The sequence below is a fragment of the Triturus cristatus genome, chromosome 2_2, assembly GCF_964204655.1.
Source record: "Triturus cristatus chromosome 2_2, aTriCri1.1, whole genome shotgun sequence".
NCBI classification, from domain to species: domain Eukaryota; kingdom Metazoa; phylum Chordata; class Amphibia; order Caudata; family Salamandridae; genus Triturus; species Triturus cristatus.
The window spans coordinates 1192699246-1192720239 of record NC_140582.1 but is presented as its reverse complement, the minus strand read 5'-3'; the positions used below and the strand labels follow the sequence as shown (position 1 = coordinate 1192720239).

Below are 20994 nucleotides of genomic sequence, written 5' to 3'. Positions count from 1 at the left end.
TACAAAAGAAATACTAAATTCATTATCACAATGAGATTTTTAGTGAAATACAAAGAACAGAACTTAACACTTTTCTGTGTAGCAACTTTAATATCGAAAATTCAAAACATACGAACATTTTAATAAAAAACAGTCATGCAGTATCTTATTTTCCAAAAGTAGTTTTCAGCGGTGGAGGTTAAGGTAGTGCAGTTGGAGGTGGTACAAGGAGTTGTTGCACAGGTGTTAGGTTGGCAGGTGGTGTGCCCCTCTTAGGTTGAGGTTTCTCTGTAGAATCTTGTCATGTTTTGCCCATGAAGAATGATATTGGCATGTTTAGCTTATTGTCTCTGTTTCATAGTTAAGGCACGTTGCCAGGCACTCCCTTTTCTTAAAGTTTGAAGATGTTTGTGATGCCTCTTTATCATGTTTTGGTAACATCTCATATCATTATTCGTGGCATATGTCTGCTTGTCAGTCATCGGGGGAAAGTCCATAAGGGAAATAGCTATCTCATGAAGGGTCGTCTCAATTGCATGAATATCCTTGCGCACATTAGTTTGTTGTTGAATACATGATACAATGAGAGAGCAGTTTCAAACCAATCCAACATCTCCCTTTTCATGCATTGCCATCCGACATATCAACCAGTTTGCCCATTAGAGAGATCTGTGCAGTGGTGGTGAGGGGTAGAAAGATGAATGGGGTTACCAGTTCCTCACCCATTTTGTTTCTCCCTCAGCTGAATTAGACTGGAATGCACTTTAATGGGAGTAGTGTGTAGTAGATTGTAAGGAGGTACCTCTTGGTTGAAGTGTGCGCAGTAGGCTGAACTAATAGCCATTGCTGCCGACATAATGGCTGGAACTGGCAATACTCTGAACTAAGGAAGTCCAACAGTGAAGTGGTCTTCTTAGAGATATTCTGTGGGGGCAACAGTGTCCTCCTCTTCCAGGTCTTTCTCTCCTCAACCAGTTCCTTTGCATTCTGGCCCTATCCTTCTTGAGCAATGCTGGCCCCTGAGCTAGTTACTTGGAGGAGGATTGGATTGTTTCCTTGGACTGCCTACAGTCCTTCACTTGTGGATGACTCAGCATCATACGTGCATTAGGAAGATGTAACCCCTTGCAGGGCATCACATACAGGGCTATTCAAAGTAGTGCCCGGGGGCCGATTGCTGTCCTCATGGCCTTTACATATGAGTCACTCATTTTTACTCGACTGAGCATGAGCGTTTCAAAAGGTGTTAAAGGGAAAAGCGTTTACTGAAGCATTTATTTACACCTTAACTGAAGAAAAGAAAAAGGTGTCCTACACCACTTATTTTAAGGAACACCTTAATTTTTAAAGTCGTTAATCAACAAACATGTAAGAATATAATGAAGCTTCTTCTAAATTTAAAAATGTTTCACCTTGGTGCATGAGAATATTTCACTGCACTGAAGTATTTATTACACACAATAGTTTCCAACCATGAACTTACAAACATTCATGCCCCCCCTCCTGACAGCAATGCCATTACTGAATCAAGAGGCAAGTCCATTTTCATTCATTGGCAACCTCTAAGTGGGCTGAGTGGGTATTACACATGAAATATTATAGTTTATAAAATCAAACATGAGAGAAGGTTTTGGACTGTTCTTGTCCTCAACTCTTTTTAAGGTGTCCTCGTATGGGATAATACATAAAACAGAGGCAAAGTGAAATGAAAAAATTGCAGAGGAACGCACAGTTTGGTCACGTTGGGAAGCCCCAATTGACCCTGGGTCTTCTGATTTCACATTCTGCAATTTAGCCACTAGAAAGGCATCTCTTTTCCTTCCTTTTGTTCTTACATCCAATGTTAATGCTTTGCCATTCATTGGTGGAGCGTGGGTGGCAGATAGAAGCCACATGAAGTCTCGGCCCGTTTTGGATTTGAGGGTCCAAAAGAACTTTAAGCTGAGTCAGAGCCAGTCAGTTAAGAGAACAAAAGCATGAAAAGGATATGATTTGACAGTCCTCTTACAATATGTGTAAGCAGCAAACCAACTGCACAGTGCAAGGCTCCCTGTTTCAAGATTCATAACTTTATCACTACCTCATACATGTCTTGAGTGGACTGGATGTCCCTCCAGCCTGGAAAAATCTAATTATCGTTTAACTACAGTCCTGTTTCCTTATTACATACTTACTACCAGTGTTTAGTTTGCTGTACATATTTTCTATCTCTGTGTACAAAAGAGGAGCACGGAAATATGTTCAGAAAGTGATGACCCAAGAGCACATATGGTGTCACAAGGCAAGGCTGAGATTAATGAAAAAAGCGTGCCTTCTAGTTCCATACTTTTCATCTTGCTAACTACACATCTGGAGAGTGAGTGGTTGTGAAGGTCAGAGCCAGGGCATACTCTCAACAGAGAAATACCACTGTGATATGGAACCTGACCATACTTTGATACAGAGTTTAGAACCAGCATATTTGATCAAAGTGGTGAAGCTAGATGCAATATTAGCAGTTGAGGTAAAGTTAAATGTTCTAGGGCACATTTACTATTATTTCACTCAATACGGTAGAGCATCAACTTGCTGTGTTACACAAAAGGTAGAGAACAGAAATGCTCCATATTTACAAACATTTGGAGCATTTCTGTTCTCTCCTCACCATGTTCTGCCTAGTGCCAACACATGCACCATTGCATCATAGTGAAAGGGTGCCTGCTTCAGGGCCAGGACTGTATTAGTGCAGCAATGTACACCTTCTTGCATAAAAGCAATCCTCAGAGGCATATTACTCTTTCCATGCATGCTGCACAATGCAGCACGCATGGAAAGAGGTAGTAATAGGGAGAAATAAGTATATTTGTCCTTGTTATACCTGTGTCGGATAGATGCACCATTTTTAGTGCAAATCTAGGTTTACAAGTCTTTGTAAATCTTCGTTCGTGTCAAAATAGATGGGTGGATTCATATGCCAGCCCATGCGCCACGCCTGTAATGCACACTCGAGGAAAAGTAACACGAGGCAGCGCTAATCACTATGTTGCGTTATTTAGTATTTAGTAAACCACACAAAGCCTTGCAAAGTGGCTTGTGTGTCTTATTACATCCCTAAACCGATTTTGGGTTGAGATGTGCCACAAAAGTGGTGCAGCGCCGAAGCAAAATCATAATAAACCTGGGCCCAAGTGTTTGCTTCTGCTTACCTCATTGAATTGCTCACTTTGTTGACAGGTATATGTTCCTGAGCACTCCTAATGTTTACAGATAAGAAACTAAAGTTATAAGAAGATTGTAAGCAGTTGCGGCTGGTATGTTTTGGAGGGAAGGGGCAGATGGGACACAAACACATGCACACATACACATAATACTCACAGCAATGCATTCACACAAACGCACGCGCACATACACACACAAATAGATCCACTCACAACACTCTTCACCAATTATTCATACATACATGCATGCACGCACCAAACATTAATTTAAAAGAAAAACAGACACCTACCGGCAGCCAGCTCAGCCTCGTAAGTCCCAGGAGACTTGGGACAGCTCCGGCAGCAGTTCCAATGTCATTACAGAGTGGGATAGGGTCAGTAAGACTGCTGACCCCACCCCACTCTGTGATGAAGTGTCACTGATTGACACTCAACCCTAGGCACTTCAGGGCTTAAACTGAAGTGCCCAGGTTCGAGGCAATCAGTGACACTACCCCTGTCAATGAGGAGATGGCCTCAGGTACCTTTGCTGAGCCAAGGACAGAACACCCACTAGAGCTGTGTCTTCCTCAGCCCAGCACAGTTAAGCTCAGGCAGCCAGGAGCCTGCGCATTAGCTCATGTCAGGTTCCTGGATGAACAGTGTCTGCCAGGCTGACCTTTGTTCAGCCTGACAGACTCTGTTCGTGATGGGCAAAAATTGGAGGGGTCTGGCCCCTCACCCCAGAACTCCTAGCCTCCAAGCGAGCCTGCCAGAAACTAAAGCAGAAATGGCACAGTGAGCAGACTACGGACAATCACGCAGCCCACAAGGACGCCATCCGTAACCACCATCACCTCCTCAGGACTACCAAGAGGACCTCCTTCAAAGACCGCCTCTACAACAACGCACACAATAGCAAGGAGCTCTTCAACATCGTGAAGGAACTTTACAACCCAAGCCCCAACACCAACGACATCCCGCCGTCGCAAGCCCTGTGCAACTCCCTCGCCATTTTTTTCCACCGCAAGATAGCAGACATCCACGACAGCTTCAACACCCAGACAGCCCCAACAGACATCAACACAACAGACTCTCCGCACACCATCAACCACGACCCCCTGCTAGTCTGGGCCAACGTGAGCCTCGATGACACCATCAAGACCATGAGCACAATCCACTCTGGCTCCACGTCAGACCCATTCCCGCACCACATCTTTAACAAAGCCAGCAGCTCCAACGCATCCCAACTGCGCAACGTCATCAATCTCTCCCTCGAGACCGCGACCTTCCCAGAGAGCTGGAAACACGCCGAGATAAACACCCCACTCAAAAAACCCAAGGCGGACCCAAGAGACCTCAAGAACTTCCGGTCCATCTCTCTGCTTCCGTTCCCGGCCAAGGTCATCGAGAAGATCGTCAACAGACAGCTAACCCGAGAATTTGAAGGAAACAGAATCCTGGACCCTTTCCAGTCAGGGTTCCGCAGAAACCACAGCACCGAGACTGCCCTCATCGACTCCACCAACGACATCAGGGCCCTGCTGGACCACGGTGAGACCGCGGCCCTCATCCTCCTGGACCTCTCCGCCGCCTTCGACCCCGTCTGCCACCGCACACTACGAGCACGCCTCCACGCCACAGGGATCCAAGATAAGGCTCTGGAATGGACCACCTACTTCCTCTCCGGCAGAACCCAGAGCATCCGCCTCCCCCCATTCCGATCCGAAGCCTCCGAGATCATCTGCGGCGTACCCCAGGGATCTTCCTTCAGCCCGACACTGTTCAACATCTAGATGGCCCCGCTCGCACACGTCGCCCGACACCATGACCTCAACATAATCTCCTACGCAGATGACACTCAACTGATCCTCTCCCTCACCAAGGACCCCATCACCGCCAAATCCAACCTCCATGAAGGAATGAAGGCCATCGCCGACTGGATGAAGATCAGCCGACTGAAGCTGAACACGGACAAGACGGAGGTCCTCATCCTCGGCTCCAACCCTTCAGCCTGGGATGACTCCTGGTGGCCGATGACACTGGGGGCAGCCCTGACACCCACCGACCACGCACGCAACCTGGGACTCCTCAACTCAACGCTCTCCATGACCAAGCAAATCAACGCCGTCTCCTCCTCCTGCTTCAACACCCTCCGCATGCTCCACAAGATCTATAGGTGGATCCCGACAGACACAAGAAGAACAGTCACCCAGGTCCTCGTCAGCAGCAGACTCGACTACGGAAACGCCATCTACGCGGGAGCCCCGACCAAGCTCATCAAACGACTGCAACGCATCCAAAACGCCTCTGCACAACTGATCCTCGATGTACCACGCCACAACCACATCACCCCCCACCTGAGAAACCTGCACTGGCTCCCCGTCAACAAGAGGATATCCTTCAAGCTCCTCATCCACGCACACAAGGCACTCCACAAGACCGGCCCAGCCTACCTCAACAGACGACTTTCCTTCTACATCCCGAACTGCCAGCTCCGTTCCGCCGACCTCGCACTCGCCACCGTCCCTCGCATCCGAAGAACAACCACCGGTGGGAGATCCTTCTCCCACCTCGCCGCCAAGACCTGGAACACCCTCCCACTGAGCCTATGACAGACCCAAGACCTGCTGACCTTCAGGAGACTACTCAAAACCTGGCTTTTTGACCAGTAGCGCCCACCCCTCCCAGCGTCTTGAGACCCTCCCGGGTATGTAGTGCGCTCTACAAATGATTGATTGATTGATTCATTGACCGGCCAAGGTAAGGCCTGTGTTTCTATTTTGTTCCAGTTCAATAGTCAAATTACTTCCTTTCTGCACTTCACTCACCAAATTTAGCGTTAGCAAGGAGAGAAGGCATAAACCAAGTTGCAATTACAGCATTAAACAGTATTGGCAAATCTCTGGCTAAATGCTTTAGACGGTAGTATTAATGAAACTCTAAAATGAAATGCATTTTGCACTGTCCACACCATGTACATGCATCACTCCCGCTACCCTCACCTTATAACGGCCCTTATTAATGTCACCCTCAGTCACACCACAGACCCTGCGTTTTGGCTTTCAGAACAATGTTTGCGAGTACCCATAGTCTACACATTTAATTGACATTGTTCTGAAAAAATATAATGAACTTAGTACCATGTAACAATAAAGAAACACATACAATCACGAGTTGCTCTATACAAGGAATTAGTACATTGTGACAATGTTAACTGTCCAGCTCAATCCATAGATGTTTAATTTATGGTTGACCTTTGTGATGTGAGCTGCTGGATCAGAATCCTCGTAGTTGGTGTTGCCAAGGTATATCCTGACCCTGCAGTGGTAGAAAGAAGAATTATGTTCAATGTTTATTGACAAGCTCTGAAAGTTATCTTGACCATAAATTCTGCCACATAAATAAATACATGAAAGGAAATCAATAAACAACAATAAAATGAAAACATGTTTAACTATACATTACAATTACAATACAATTTAAATACTTTGAATATACAATAAACTATATGAAAAATGTGTGGACTAAAGATGAGATTTAGATGTTAAGATCACAGGTTCCCAGACTTACCTGACTGATGACTGGAAGACGGGCTAATTGATTCTGCCAGGATATCCCCTGATGTCATCGGTATTGCCGTTTGCAAGGTGGCCACCAGCAGCTCTTGTATGACAGAAGCTGATAGGAAAGGGACATTTATAGGAGAGAAACCCATCCTTAAAGATGAAATTATGAGATTACAATTCAAGTTAGCAAGGTGTCTGCGCATTTCGTGCATGTACAGAGCCTGCCTGTCTGAATCAAACATGAGGAGTGTCTGATAGGCTCACCTTTTCTCAGCCTGACAGACACTCCTCATGTCAGGAAAAAGGCTGGGCCCCTCCTCTCACAAGGACGGGCCGCTACTGGGTATATATGTGAAGTGTGGCAAATAATGTAGGCGTTGGTGAAAAGCTATGTCCATCAGTGAATGTAAAGCAATAGAAATGGAATAGGAACTTACCTGAAAGCATTCTAGTGTTGTCTGAAATTGTCAGTTTCTGTAGCAGGTGTGTGCATTAGGTAGAGAACACCTACTGGAGGAGGTGAGACAGAATCTAGGTGCTCCTCCTGAAAGACTTCTCCCTCACCCACCTCCTTTCGTCTTACCACTACTGTATGTTATCCTCCAATGCGCTGACTGTCTGTCACCACCTACAATAAGGCTGCCAGATGGTAAATGGAGGCAGCCTATGTATTGTAGTATTTTAAAACAAATGTAACCACAAGAGTTGTTCAGTCATCAGTTTAGTTTTTTTCCTCTTCAAAATAGTGGTCTGTAATATTGCTGCAGGAGCTGAAAGATGAAGAGGACCAAAAAGTAGAGGGTGTTCACAGCTCCTCCCATGGAATGCCTCACCAACACAAAGTAAGGCAAGACAATGCTATACGGTGCCTTGGTTACTTTTTTTTACTAAGACCCATGAAGCCAGACAAATCAGGCTTTGCAAGGTTTAGGAAATTGCCAAAAACATTTTGTGTTGGGTCTACATCAAAAACGTGATGCAATCCAGATGCAAAATGTTAGTACATCTGAGTATACACCTTTCACAGACTGAACATTCTTTTTTATAGGCATTTTGGATGCTTGATACTCCAATGCTATGTTACAAATTGAACAACTACAATATTTTGGCATACCAGGTACCCCAAGGGTCTCTCCTAAGTGTCCCAGGGGTGGGGGTCAGGGGCTTATAAGGAGGACCCTTATAAAAGAGGTTTTATGTGCCCTGGGGTAGAGACATTGCACACTTCACATTCCTCATTATAGGAATTGTGGCAAAATCAACTTTTGCGCTAGGAACACTGTGGAGTAAGGATCTACATTATTTTCACATATTCAGGACCACAAAGTCTCCCCTAGGTGTTCCAGGTGTGTGTGGGGGGGAGGAGGGTCCCGTAGATATAAACAGGGTTCTTCTAAAATATGTTTCATAACCCCTGGTGTTGGAGACAATGTCTCCATTGTACATCCCCAGCCACATAGGTTAGCCTGGCAATAGTTTACTAATTAATAACTACCTTTAGTGATTGCCAAAAATATTATTCAAGGACGTAGGAGAATGGTATGGATGAATCCAATAATATTCTATTGTTGAATTTAGTCTAGAATAAACAGAAAATAAGTTATAAGACTTTCTTGTCTGTAAGACAGTATGCAGCCTTTTAGTGGTCTGCACTGATTGATCAGAGTTAACAGAATTAGCCAGGCTGCTTTGATGAAGCGATAAGTGTCTTACTCTAGAGAGGCCTACAGAGGAATGCCAGAGCAGGGGGAAGCAGTTGTAAACCATGGGGCTTCAAAGAAGAGATAGAACAGGCAGGATTAACCAGGTCTAGCTCCCTCCATACCATACAAATGGCATGCTTACGGAGGGAGTTTGCAGATATCAGAGGGAGAGGCAATATGGAAATGAACCGTACCTTGGTGTAGCTATCTCTTTCCCCTCTGCTGAGACTTCAGCGATATGAAGAAATAGTGCTTTCTGGGGAGACCATTATGACACACTTTAGAGCAAATGGTCATGCTCTGGGGTGATACCCTGCGCCTCGTTGGACAGAAGTACCCTTCTGATTGACCCCAGAGAACACTGAATAAGTTTGTGAGATGGCAGAGCCTCTCAGATCTGCTGCTTGAAACAAAGAGAAGGGTCCATGCTGGAAGTTTGAATTGCACCAACCAGGCCCTACTCTCTGACTGACTGTGCCTGCTGCACAATCCAAAACTACAGTCCTGTGGACCTACCTTGCTTCGCAAAGAATAAAGTGCGGATTCCATGCATGCCACAGGTTCATAGAGCTCACCTGGATCATCAACAATAAGAATCCCCAGCCTGGAGTTTTGTCCACGTGGATTGTGGGAACTGAAGTCCTAACATTTCAAGGAGTATCTTGGAGATTACAGAACCTTGCATTGTGATTTGGACACTTAGGGGCAGATTTACAAGTCCCTTGCGACACTTTTGCAGCGGTGTCACCCCTTGCATTTGCTGGAGTTGCGTTGTGCTTGCGACGCGACTCCAGCAATGCGTTACTTTTGCGCAAACAGATGCGTCAGAATTTCTGATGCATCTGTTTCTACTTGCGCCATGGTGCGCCGTATTGTAAATACGACGCACCCATGGTAGGGCAAGGGTTTTTTTGCCTGGCCCAAGGAAGCTGTCGCCTCTTTGCTCTAATGCAGAGATGCGTCAGTTTCTTGTAAATCAGCCCCTGAGGGACCCTAAAAGGAATTTCAAAAAGAAGTTCCAGAAGTTTGAAGAATCTTAAAGCAACTTTGGAAAAAAGCTCCATAGGTGGACCGATTCAACCTGGCAAGCGAAGCTGGCAACACTCAAATGCAAGCCGGCCTGCTCTCCTGGTTCGTCCAGATGGAAAGCTCCGGAGGTCCAACCTCCATAGTTTGACCTGGAGCTCATCAAAAACAAGAACTTGAACTGGTGGAGAGCATCAAAGGGCCCGGCAGAAAAAGCTTCAGGAAAGTTTCTAACAAACTTTGACCGAGGTCTACCACGATGGGTAGCTGCAAAGGGTTCCATCGTGGTCGGCCTGAAACTTTGACTTTGTCCCGTTCTAGCGTGACCACATATCCCATTAGGCGAAATAGGTTTCTATTTGCTATATAGTGCTAAATCTTTCATAATTCATATCTTTGGTCCCTTACATTAGATTCTTTTCATTTTGGTGTCACTTAAAGATAAAAATATTTCCTATTTTTATAAATTGTTGCTGGGTTTTTATTATGTGTTGTGTCTTAAATATTTACTGAATTGGTGTTATTTAGTCTTAGTTGTAGGTAATTAAGTTCATGAAGAGGAGCTCCAGCAGGAGCCGCCAGCCTGCTTCTCAGCCCATCCTCCAACTTTCACACCTCTCATCATTACCACACCAACTTTCTACTCAGCACATTCACTCTGGCTGAGCAGCTAGGGAGAAATCAATAGGATTAATACGTAAACAGGATACTACATATCCTTCCCCTTTACATAACACCAAAATGAAACTGCAAAACGGGATAAAATATTGCCAAGAAGAACCTTGAAAAGCTATATAACGCCAAAGTACAAAAATGCAAGAAGGAATAAAGCATTAACCAGCACAACCATAATAATAAATTGAGAAAAAAATACTAAAGATGCATAGATACATCTACAATGAAGAGCAACAAATAGCACTGAAACTATGTGAAGAAGATGCATAGAAAATATACAGGAGAAAATGAAGATGCATAGATAAATATACACAATAAAATATCACACATCCTCCCCCTCTATAAAATTCATAAAATATGGCCAAAAAAAGAACATATTGTATAACAAAAACAGTCACACCTATGACCACCACAAACCACACCCACTGGCTAGACAGGCATAAGAGGTGGCACAACAAAGCACAACATGAAATAGCTGTAGGCGCGACGCACACACATGTCAAAACATAGAAGTAATGGGTGAAGTACACCCGAACAAACGATCCCAAAACAAGGGTGAGTGAAGTACCCTGTGGCAACAGGTGACAGTCACACCTAACCATCACCTTAGAGTAAGGATAAGTAGGGAAAACTCTGAAAATGGGTGACAACCACCCATACAACCACTCGTCACTTAAGGGCAGCAAACAAAACATGTGAAGATAGGGGAATACAACCCATACAGCCGCTGCTCACATAAGGGTAGCAAACAAAACGTGTAGAACAGGTTGACTTACACACCGTCTAGTCATCCCTCTTGCAACGTTATGAAACATAATCTGTAGAAATGGGTCCAGTACCCATTTAGACACCCCTCATGTAAGGATCTGTAAAGAAAACAGTAGAAATGGGACTTTCACGCATTTCCATCCCCCATGTAAGGGCCTATAGCGACTAATATACAAATAGGTACCTTTCACCCACTTGGTCACCCCTCACGTAAGGGATATGAAGTATACAATGTTGAAATGGGGCACAACCACCCATACAAGAATGTATGGCATTACAACGCAAACATTTATAATGCATGTCTTTACAACACAGTTTTTGCATCGCAACATCCATTACAATGCATGATTTTACATCGCATTTTTAGAAACTACCATTACAACGCGTACCATTACAACACATTCCATTACAACGCATAATACTTTTAGGGCAACAGTAGGGTAAGTGTTGGATAGTGTAGGGGTAAAAATTATATTCCCACTCCAGTAAGTGCAACAGTGGAGTAAGTGTTAGATAGTGTAGGGGAAAAAATTACTATTCCCACTCCAGTTAGTGCAACAGTAGGGTAAGTGTTGGATAGTGGAAATATAATAGAAAGGAGCGGAGTAATGTTACATACTATAAACAAATAAATGTTGTAGTACTACATTTATTTGTTTATAGTATTTATTGTTTATAGTATGTAACATTACTCCGCTCCTTTCTATTATATTTCCAATGTTTTGTATTTAAGTGGCTTTAACGGTGGGCCACTAGGAGTGAGCAGGAGACCATTAATTGTAGGTAAATGACATTATTACACTAGATATTACTCTCTGGTGCACACATAGCTGTAACCCTCATCGTTGTATTCATTGTATTAAGTGTTGGATAGTGTAGGGGTAAAAATTACTATTCCCCATTACTTACCTTATATTGTGTTGTAATGGCATGGGTTGTAATGACGCGTTGTAATGACATGCGTTGTAGTGACATGCGATGTAATGGATGTGTTGTAATGGCATGTGATGTAAAGGATGCTGCGTTGTAATGACTGCGTTTTAAAGGTAGTGCGTTGTAATGACTGCGTTGTAAAGCTTGTTTCCCCCATACTATAATCCATTGTGTAAGGGTTTGTTATGTGTAATGTAGTGGTGACTGGCTTACAATTCACATCAGGGCATGTAGGGAAAGCAAATGGGGGATTCCTACCCATGGAGCAATCCCACATGTATAGGATTTGTAATATTCATTGTAACAATGTAGCATAAGATCAACTGTAAGATGTCAACATACCAATGTAGAGTAAACTGATTTAAAAAACTTGCACTCCAAGACAATAGTACAACAGGTGGCGAGACTTGTAACCTTGCACTCCACATACCAATAAATGGCTACACACTGGATCTTGCATACCTAAAGACATTTCTCAGCTGAAAAATAGGATATCACCACAGCACTTCAGAAAGAAATACACCAGCGCAGAGGAAGCTTGGAAAGTAGAGAAACCTACACTGTTAAGACATCTTGGATGAAGACAGAGACACAGTGACGCTCACAAGAATATCTTTGGCAACAATCTTCCCACACACATAAGGAATAACCACTCAATGAAACATGGCACAATAAACATACACTTAAAGAATAACACACTAAAATAGGAGTAAGGCAGCAAATAGAAGTAGAAAATATCAATCTGGACCTAATAACATGTAGTGAGCAAAGTGCTGGGTAGAAATATTTCACAAGAGAAATGATGAACAACATCATGGCAGTAAATCACAAAAAAACAGGTTAAAAACATGGGTGAAAGACAACACCCAAAGCTGTAAAGAAAATCACACAACAAACAGGCTGCCTCACGAAGCACCATCATGCAGTGAGTGCTGCTACTCCACACCAAAATATCCTTAGGCAGATAACTAAGCTGTGAATATCTCAAAACATGGTGCAGTACAAAAAGACACAATAATCGTACAGCACAACACTTTGCACAAACAAACAAAGTTCCTGGTGAGAGATCTCTCAACCAAGTGAACCGCTGCACTGCACAAAACCAGAACCAGAATTTGTTCATCTCTAACTTGGCTGTGGGAAAGGTTGTCAGGTCGAACGTCACTCTGTCAAGCACAGAAGTTGATGCCAATTCCAAAATCATGGCGTAGTGCTGATGGCTGTCTCGGTTCGAAGCGGGAGCCTCACGAAACATCGGTCCAAAATGTAGCACCGGTGAGCACACAACATGTAAAGAATAGAGTTGCAAGGCGGGCAGAAAAGAGGCAGTTGGAATAGTCCAGCACCCAGTGTATGGTGTTTGCGTGCTGAACAAAAAGATGGCGGCACATAATTGACATGGCACCGGGTGGCTCTAGATGCGTGAGCGCACTAAAACATCATTGACAAGTGCGCAGCCTTAGATAGAAAACAGAGATGCTTAAGATAGTCTAGAGCACGATCACATGACCCCATGGCAAGGGTAAGGGGTATGTGCGGCGCATATTTATAATGGCAATCACTACTGTGAGGGACACTGCACTCTCAAACATAACACGCTTGTGCATGTGCCGCACTTTCAAACAAAACACGGTTACCCAACACCCAAATTTGGCATGATAAAAGTACTGCACAGTTCTCCAAACATGCAAAAATCCCAGTATGTTGTAGATCCCACAACCAGCTTAAATGGGTTGCTCGAAAAGTACATACCGCTGCTGAGTTACCGCAGTGCCATAAAAGTTGAACAAACCAGAGACCACACATGACATCAATGAAAGAAGAAAAAATGCCTCCCATTTAAACTTGTAAATGCCACAGCAAAAGCTGACACGCGCTGGGTGAGACCTGTACGTTGAGGTAGAATCCTTTTTCTTGCCACCAGAACCAGGCTCTATAAGCAAAACATAGCTTGGCTGGTGATGCACAGCACACCAAAGCTTGTCACCTCACACATGGAACCCAAACCATGTAAACAGAAGCACGGCCTGGTCGGGGCCATCCGGTGTGAAGGACACTGGTGGGGCTGAAGTGATTCAAGGTATGCTGTGTAGTTTCTTCAGGGGGAAATTGTTTGCAGACTGGTATCGTCGTTTATTTCTGTAGAACTGACTCCTTCAACTTAGTCACATAGGTTCTTTTGTCAAATCGTCGCCCGAATGTTGTAATGAAGTCCAGTAGCTGTGATGTATTTCAAGTAGGTTTATTTAGTCTTTGTTGTAGGTTATTAAGTTCATTAAGAGGAGCCCCACCAAGGAGCAGCTGCCTGCCTGCTGCTCAGCCCATACTCGAACTGTCACACCAAACTTCACAGGCACCCAAACATTCCATTCATCATCGCCACACCAACATTCCACACAACGAATTCACACTGGCTGAGCAACTAGGGAGAAAGCAACAGGATAAGTACATGAACAGGATACTACACATAAACTAATAAATAGCTGACATCGACAAGTCTAAGCCTCGTGGGTAAAACTGTGTGATAATTAAGTCTCACACTTAGCCTGTCCGGCTTGTAGAGGAATGTGAATGCATTTTGGAGCAGGGTACAGAGAGCCTTCGTGGCACTGACATGAGTACTTGTGCACTCTGAAATACATAAACTTATCTGGACCATATTATGCCTAATAAGGTTTTACAGGCGAGCCCCATGTGTCTCTGCCTGGCAATGCTTAATCTGTAAAATAACAAGTGCCAACGCCCAAAGCTTTGCTCAGAATCCCAAAGCCAGTCTTGATTCACCTCATGCCTCCTTAACCCACTAACAGAACATCCCTGCCCCTTGCTCTCCTTGTGTAGCTTCCTTTTGAACCCTGCTTGCAAGGTTTGTTACTGTTTTCCTCCTTCCCCTTTTTGTGTTTTTCACCATCTTGCTCTGGGTTAAAGTCTGATGAGGAAAACTTGGTGTCAATCCCCAAAACTGAATGCTGATAGGCTGCCCCCACCTGTAACTACCGGCTCAAATTTAGCAGCACAATTTCTTTGTCTGCTCTAGCGTGGATGGTTCTGGGTCTGACCTCAAATTCCCTTCCATGCTGATGTATTGCAATTCTATAATCTCTTGTTATGACATGCTCTAACTGTGTTGTTGTCTGCTTATTTCAGAATTGATAAAACATGTATTGCTGAGACACAATTTACCCATGAACATGGATTTGAAATAGGATTTGAGGCTGAAACCACCTTTGAAGCTAAAGTACCACTTGTTGGTGAAGGAGGGTATCGTATATCTGCAAGTGCAAGCACTTCACACACTTGGAATTTTACTGACATCAACAGAATTGAGGTACATGTTTACCATCTTACTTTATGTTATGTATGGATGGGATTAGGTAGCTATTACTGTACATCATAAGAAGAAGGAAATGAAATGCTCTATGGCTCTGCACAGTAGAATGCCACAGAATGTGAACTCTTATGCAAAGGGAATCTCTTTGTTTCCTTCTGTGAACTAACAACCAGTGTTAAAGACACAGCTATCAGGAAGACTTTGTTATTACTTTCCGAAGGCAGCATATGATTTCCTCACAATTTATAACATTATATGTCTCACATCTTTTGTAGCACAACCTAGTTAGTCACCTAGGTTGGATTGGTAGAGGAATTTAAAAGTGGTCTGTTGATTGATAGAAACAGAAATCATGAGGTGTAGTCAGCAGGACTCCAACGTATGATTAACATATCCAATATTAAATAATTTTCAGCTTACATGAGCACATGTAACCCGATCTGGGCGAACCATGCATGGTGATCAAAAGAACCCCTGTTTTATATCAAATTATTGGCTGAAAGGATCAGAGAAGGCCATGGTGAACAAAATCAGTGGTGATGGAGCTTTTGTGCCTGATGCAGTAATCAGAAAACTGTTTCCAGAAACTGATTGAAGTTTCTCAAAATGTAATTAATCCAAGAAGTGCCTGTCATTATGTTCCAGTAACATGCATCACATTACTTATCATCATTACACTGCAAAACACATTGACCACAAACATCACATTTTGAAGCCGTTGAGGAGTTGAAATTGTGATGGAATATATAGACATGCTAAAACACATTCCACTTCAAGATACCACTTTTCTGACCAGTACAGAGGCTGTTGAATTATGGACCTGAAGGCACGCATCCTTGAAGGTGTCAACACATTTCAATAATACATTTAAAGGGAGAGTCACTGGATTGGAGAATTGTGAGTCCTATAGGTCAGTGGTCCTTTGAATAAAAGAATAGCAATCTTTGCAGGACAAAAATCAAACCAAAAGCCATAAAGGATTAGTCAAATGTAAGAATTAGTACAGAATACAAAAATTGGTTAGATAATGGGATTCAAATTAGCATCAATTATGCATAAAAACTAAGCCAATTGTGAGTGGGCAGAACATAAGGCAATTAGCTGAAATCAAAATATAGTACTGGAAAGAACGTGCATGAATCGACTCAGTTTGTAAGTCTAGTGGTCAAGGGAGGGTCTACATACAATTCAGCAAACAGTCCAATGAGGAGGTTGCCTTCAAGAAAGGAAGCTGAAAGTGCGGCACGCTTCCTAGAAAGGGCACATTTTATAGGTTTCATACAGTGAAAAAACACACTCGACATAGTATGAAATGAAGAAATAGTTACAACAAAGAATGATTTTTGGTAACAACATGACACATAAAATAGGTAACATTTTGGGATGCCTATTTTGCACACATAATATTACTTAGCTTATTCAGAAATAATTTTGAAACTCTTAATAGGGAATTTGAGAAGTAGGTAAAGCATTATAAATTAGGCCTAAGCAATATACCTTTAACCCCTTCGACGCGCATGACGGAACGGTTCCGTCATGCATGTCGGTTGCGCTGTGAGCATGACGGAACCGTTCCGTCATGGCCCGCCCGCGCACGGAATTTTCAGCGTGGCGCGGAAATCCGCGCCGCGCTGAAGAGGTTAATAGTGTAACATATGGGAACATCCCAATAAAGCTTCCTTTTAAGGCACAAAGTAAATACATTTTATTCAATACAAGAAAACAACACTGTAATTTGAAAATAGCCTATTTTGTGAAAAGAAAACACCAAGAAGAAAAATATACACAAAGGAAACGTGTTCATGCAATCTTAAAAGCAACATATTCTTAAGCAACTTTAAAATCAATGTTAGTGCAAGCAGACTGAGGCCCAGTAATTTAAGTTTGCACCTTCGTTATTTTAACTTAAATGCACAAAACTAACCATAATCTTGTAATTAATAAAATTGTTTTCACAAAAGCATGTGCATTCCCATTTTGTTCCTGAAACTAATAAAATGAAAGTATTACCAGGCTGGAACACAGAATAATACCCATTTTGCAAACATTTAAACATCTGCTAAAACACTCATTAAGATGAGATCGACCACAGTGATTACTTTTATTATTCTGATTTATTAATTTTTCCACAAGACATCTGTGACAACACACACCTCTAGTAGTGATGCTGTTATGTCTTCATATAAGGAAGCTATTATTCAGATTAGTGCTTGGAAAAGTCAATCTCCTGGAGCACTTTAAACACAACCCTCAAGTGAACAAGGCCAAATGCATTTTCTACTTGTAACAACATTAGGAGCTTCTTGAGTCTTTAGTAGATAAAAATTAACTATTGCCTCTATCAAAAATGATTGCAAACAGTTGGCATCCTGCAGAAAATCAATTTTGATCATTATGTGTAAATTGGGAGATTACCTCACCTATTTGAATGGCAATTAATTTGGATAGCCTGTGTTCCTCAAGGTTATAGGGTGGTACACACTTAGATTTGTTGGCTCCTACCCTTTATTAGAAATGAGGGTCACTATTTGGCAGTAGTTTGCACCCTGTCCAAGTAGGTACCCTCACTCTAGTCAGGGTAAGGGGATTACTCAGCTACAATAACCCCGGCTCACCCCCTTGGTAACTTGGCACAAGCAGTCAAGTCTAGATCAGAGGCAATGTGTAAAGCATTTGTACATACACACACAGTAACAGTGAAAACACCTCAAAATGAGTCCATCCCAGGTTAAAAAAATAGTCAATATTTATCTGAATAAAACAAGGCAAAAATCCATCATACTCAAGTGCAGATATTAATTTTCGAAGGTAAAATCAGTAGGTTGTAGGTGGTAAACATTTAGATTTGTTGGCTCTTACACTTTCTTTAGAAAACATATTACAATTCCTTAATGAAAGGATGATGTTACCTTTCTCCTATGAGAATATAGTTGAATAACTGTTAATGAGGCTATAAGTCTGACACAAAGAATTGTTACCATTCTGATGAGTAAGTATCCTTTCCTGAAGCCTTATGCTTTGGAAGATTTAATTTGCTATCTGTTAAAATGGGTGTATTAAATCTAGAGCCAGACGGTAGGTCAGAGACGGAGTTTCTAATTGATTTAATAGTGAAATGTCTTCCTCAGACTACTCTATCCAAGATGGTCTGTAATGATGGAATTTGCCTCACTATCTGATATGTTAGTAATAGTGTTGGTTACGCAGCAGGTTTTATTACTCAAAAACAATAATTTACGTGTATATTCAATGTGTTTTTAGATTTGCATCTCTAGTGTCTGAGGATTAACAAACTCTCTTTCTAATTAAAAGTTTTCCAGTTTTTTCTTTTGCTATGTTCCATTTTTGGTGATTCTGCCTTCTATCCCACAAATTATGATTTGATACTCCTTGAATAAGAGTATTTTCTAAAGCCAATAGATGAAAACTGCATTTGTGATAAGAGATATATCTAATTTCCATCTGAGGGAAGATTTGGTCCTGGCTTGAGAGGTGCGTACAAATAGAGAAACGTATGATCCAGAAAGCATACAAATAGAGAAACATATGATCCAGAAAGCAATTTGTAGACATTGATGGAAATTTTTTTCTAGGTTTGTTGAAATTTAAAAAAGAAGTCATCTGAAATTGTTTTGAAAAAATCCATAAAATGCTTTATTGTGCTGTGGAGAGTCCTCCAGAAATATAACTCCCACCTCTGTTTTAAAAGAGGTGAAGGCTCTAACAAATTGTTTATTTCTATGGGTAATATCTGGTTTGCAAGATTCCAAAGTTATGGGATTGTAGAAAATGATCATACTATATTATAAGTAACATTTGAACTTCTATTAGGATTGTAGTTATTTGATAAATTGATTTTATGTAATCTTCAAGAGATTTCTTAATATCTGTCTCTTGCAATAGGACTATTGAGGGATTTGTTTCTACTTTGAATTCCTTTTGTCTTATTGCTGTAGCCAAGATTGTTTCTTGATTGCAGTAGCCTCCAACATTTAAGAAGACTGTTCTGGACACATAATGTTTGAATTAGCTGAACATAGGACACATTGTCCTCTGGTGATCATCATGATTTATTTAGTTCCAGATAAAACATGGGTATCGATTAGTCTCTTAATAACATCTCTTAATAACCTATGCAACTGAAGAGTTCTGCTGGAATTCTGACAGATTCTAATTTGGGTCTCTTCAATCTATTTTTCTGATCCTCTAATTGTGTTTTGAGAGAGGTTAATAAGGAAAGAAGCCTTCTTCTCAAGAGTGCACTGGCAATCTTCACAGGGCAGGAATCTTTGATGGAGATCTTCAATCTGTGAAGTAAAAACATCTATTTCTTTTCAATCTCCTGCATTTGGTTGCACAAGGAGGAAGCAACAAAAACTTAGTTGTGTTTTTATTATTTTACTTCTGCCTGATTTTTTTAAATTAAGCACTCAATAGGTTTTCTACAAGCTACAAGTGTTTCCCTGAAAATGAATCAGAAGCCCCCTACATTATAGAAAGTGTAGGGGGGCTGTGAAATGTGCAGGGTTCAGTGTATGGTAACCACACATAGGATATCCATGACACAGTGTCCTTGTTACTTCTGCAGAGTGCCGCCAAGTTGCTGGCAAGAAAAGTAATACACTGATGGAACAGTATAAGTTTTTTTCACTGAAACATTAAATAGGTGAAAACATAGAATATTATCTAGTGGTGTTAAAGACCAAAGCAGCAACTTGCCAATTTGAAACTCTAGATTATGACCGGCATTAAAGGCCTGGTCTTGATGAGAGCAAGCAAGAAAAGATACAAAAAGATTGTAAGTTACCCGTATTGTAACTCTTGAGGTAGCTTTGTTTCTGAGAAAAGACCATGAAACACTTTAAAACATTTGTGTAGGAATTAGGAGCTCTGCATTCTCATGAAATAAATGGCATTGGGAAAAGGGATAACATTTAAAGGAATGGATGAAAAACTGAAAGTGGTCATTTTCCAATTGGAAAAATGGCACAATCACTTGCTGCAGGTTTTGGGGGGGGGGGGGGGGTGTAACACACATTTAGGAAATTCAATAGGATGGTCTGGCTTTGTAAGATATTGCATCAAATCTATGAAGAAGGGTGATTTTAGAGTTTGCACAGGAGCGAGAGTCATTATGATTTCTGAGGATAATATGAAAGCAATTTTGGTCTTCATCTTAATGTTGTTTTGAGTGAAGTCTTACCCTGGCGAAACGAGGAGAAATCCTTTATTTCTCCTCGTTTTTGCTGTTTCTATGGGTGCTGCGTTGTGCAGCACACATAGAAACAGCAAAATGCCATTGATTGTTAATGTGCAGGAAGGTGCACACAAACAATCATTTGAAAAAAATTACGAGTTGCAACTTCTATGTGTGCTGCTTTGTGCAGCACACATAGAAGTGACAAAATGCCACTATAGTGCAAGGGTGCCTGCGCTGGCCCTAGGCTACTAAATTTAGTGCCAGTGTAGGGAGAAACGCAGGGCGGCACTGTATTCTTGTAAATATGGTGCAGCCCTGAGCTTCAGAAGTGGCCGAGCATGGCGTTAAGACAACATGGCTGATGCTGCGCGCCGTCATTTCTTTTGTAAATATGCCCCAGTGTTTCTTGGCATCCAGGATGATCTGATGGGCCTGCTTATTCTTCAAAATGCAAGATATCACTAGGCATGGTGTGTACTTCTGGGTAGCCAGAAGAGACCAAACCGTATGTGTTCTCTTGAATTCAAGAGAACTCCAATTCCATCAATTCTTGGACAGAGGTTACTAGGGACTGCAGCATGTTATTGATATCATTGTTAGAAAGTATAATTATTATGTATTGAGTGAATGTTCA

General features: G+C 42.1%; 1 protein-coding gene across 1 annotated transcript in view; it reads left to right on the top strand.

The window, feature by feature from the left end:
* LOC146863364 (uncharacterized) overlaps positions 1–20994 on the top strand; it is a 177497-nt gene that overhangs the window by 151482 nt on the left and 5021 nt on the right. The window contains exon 4 of the mRNA XM_085642798.1: positions 14977–15157. Within this exon, the coding sequence (XP_085498924.1) occupies positions 14977–15157 (181 nt within the window). The remainder of the gene's footprint in view (positions 1–14976; positions 15158–20994) is intronic.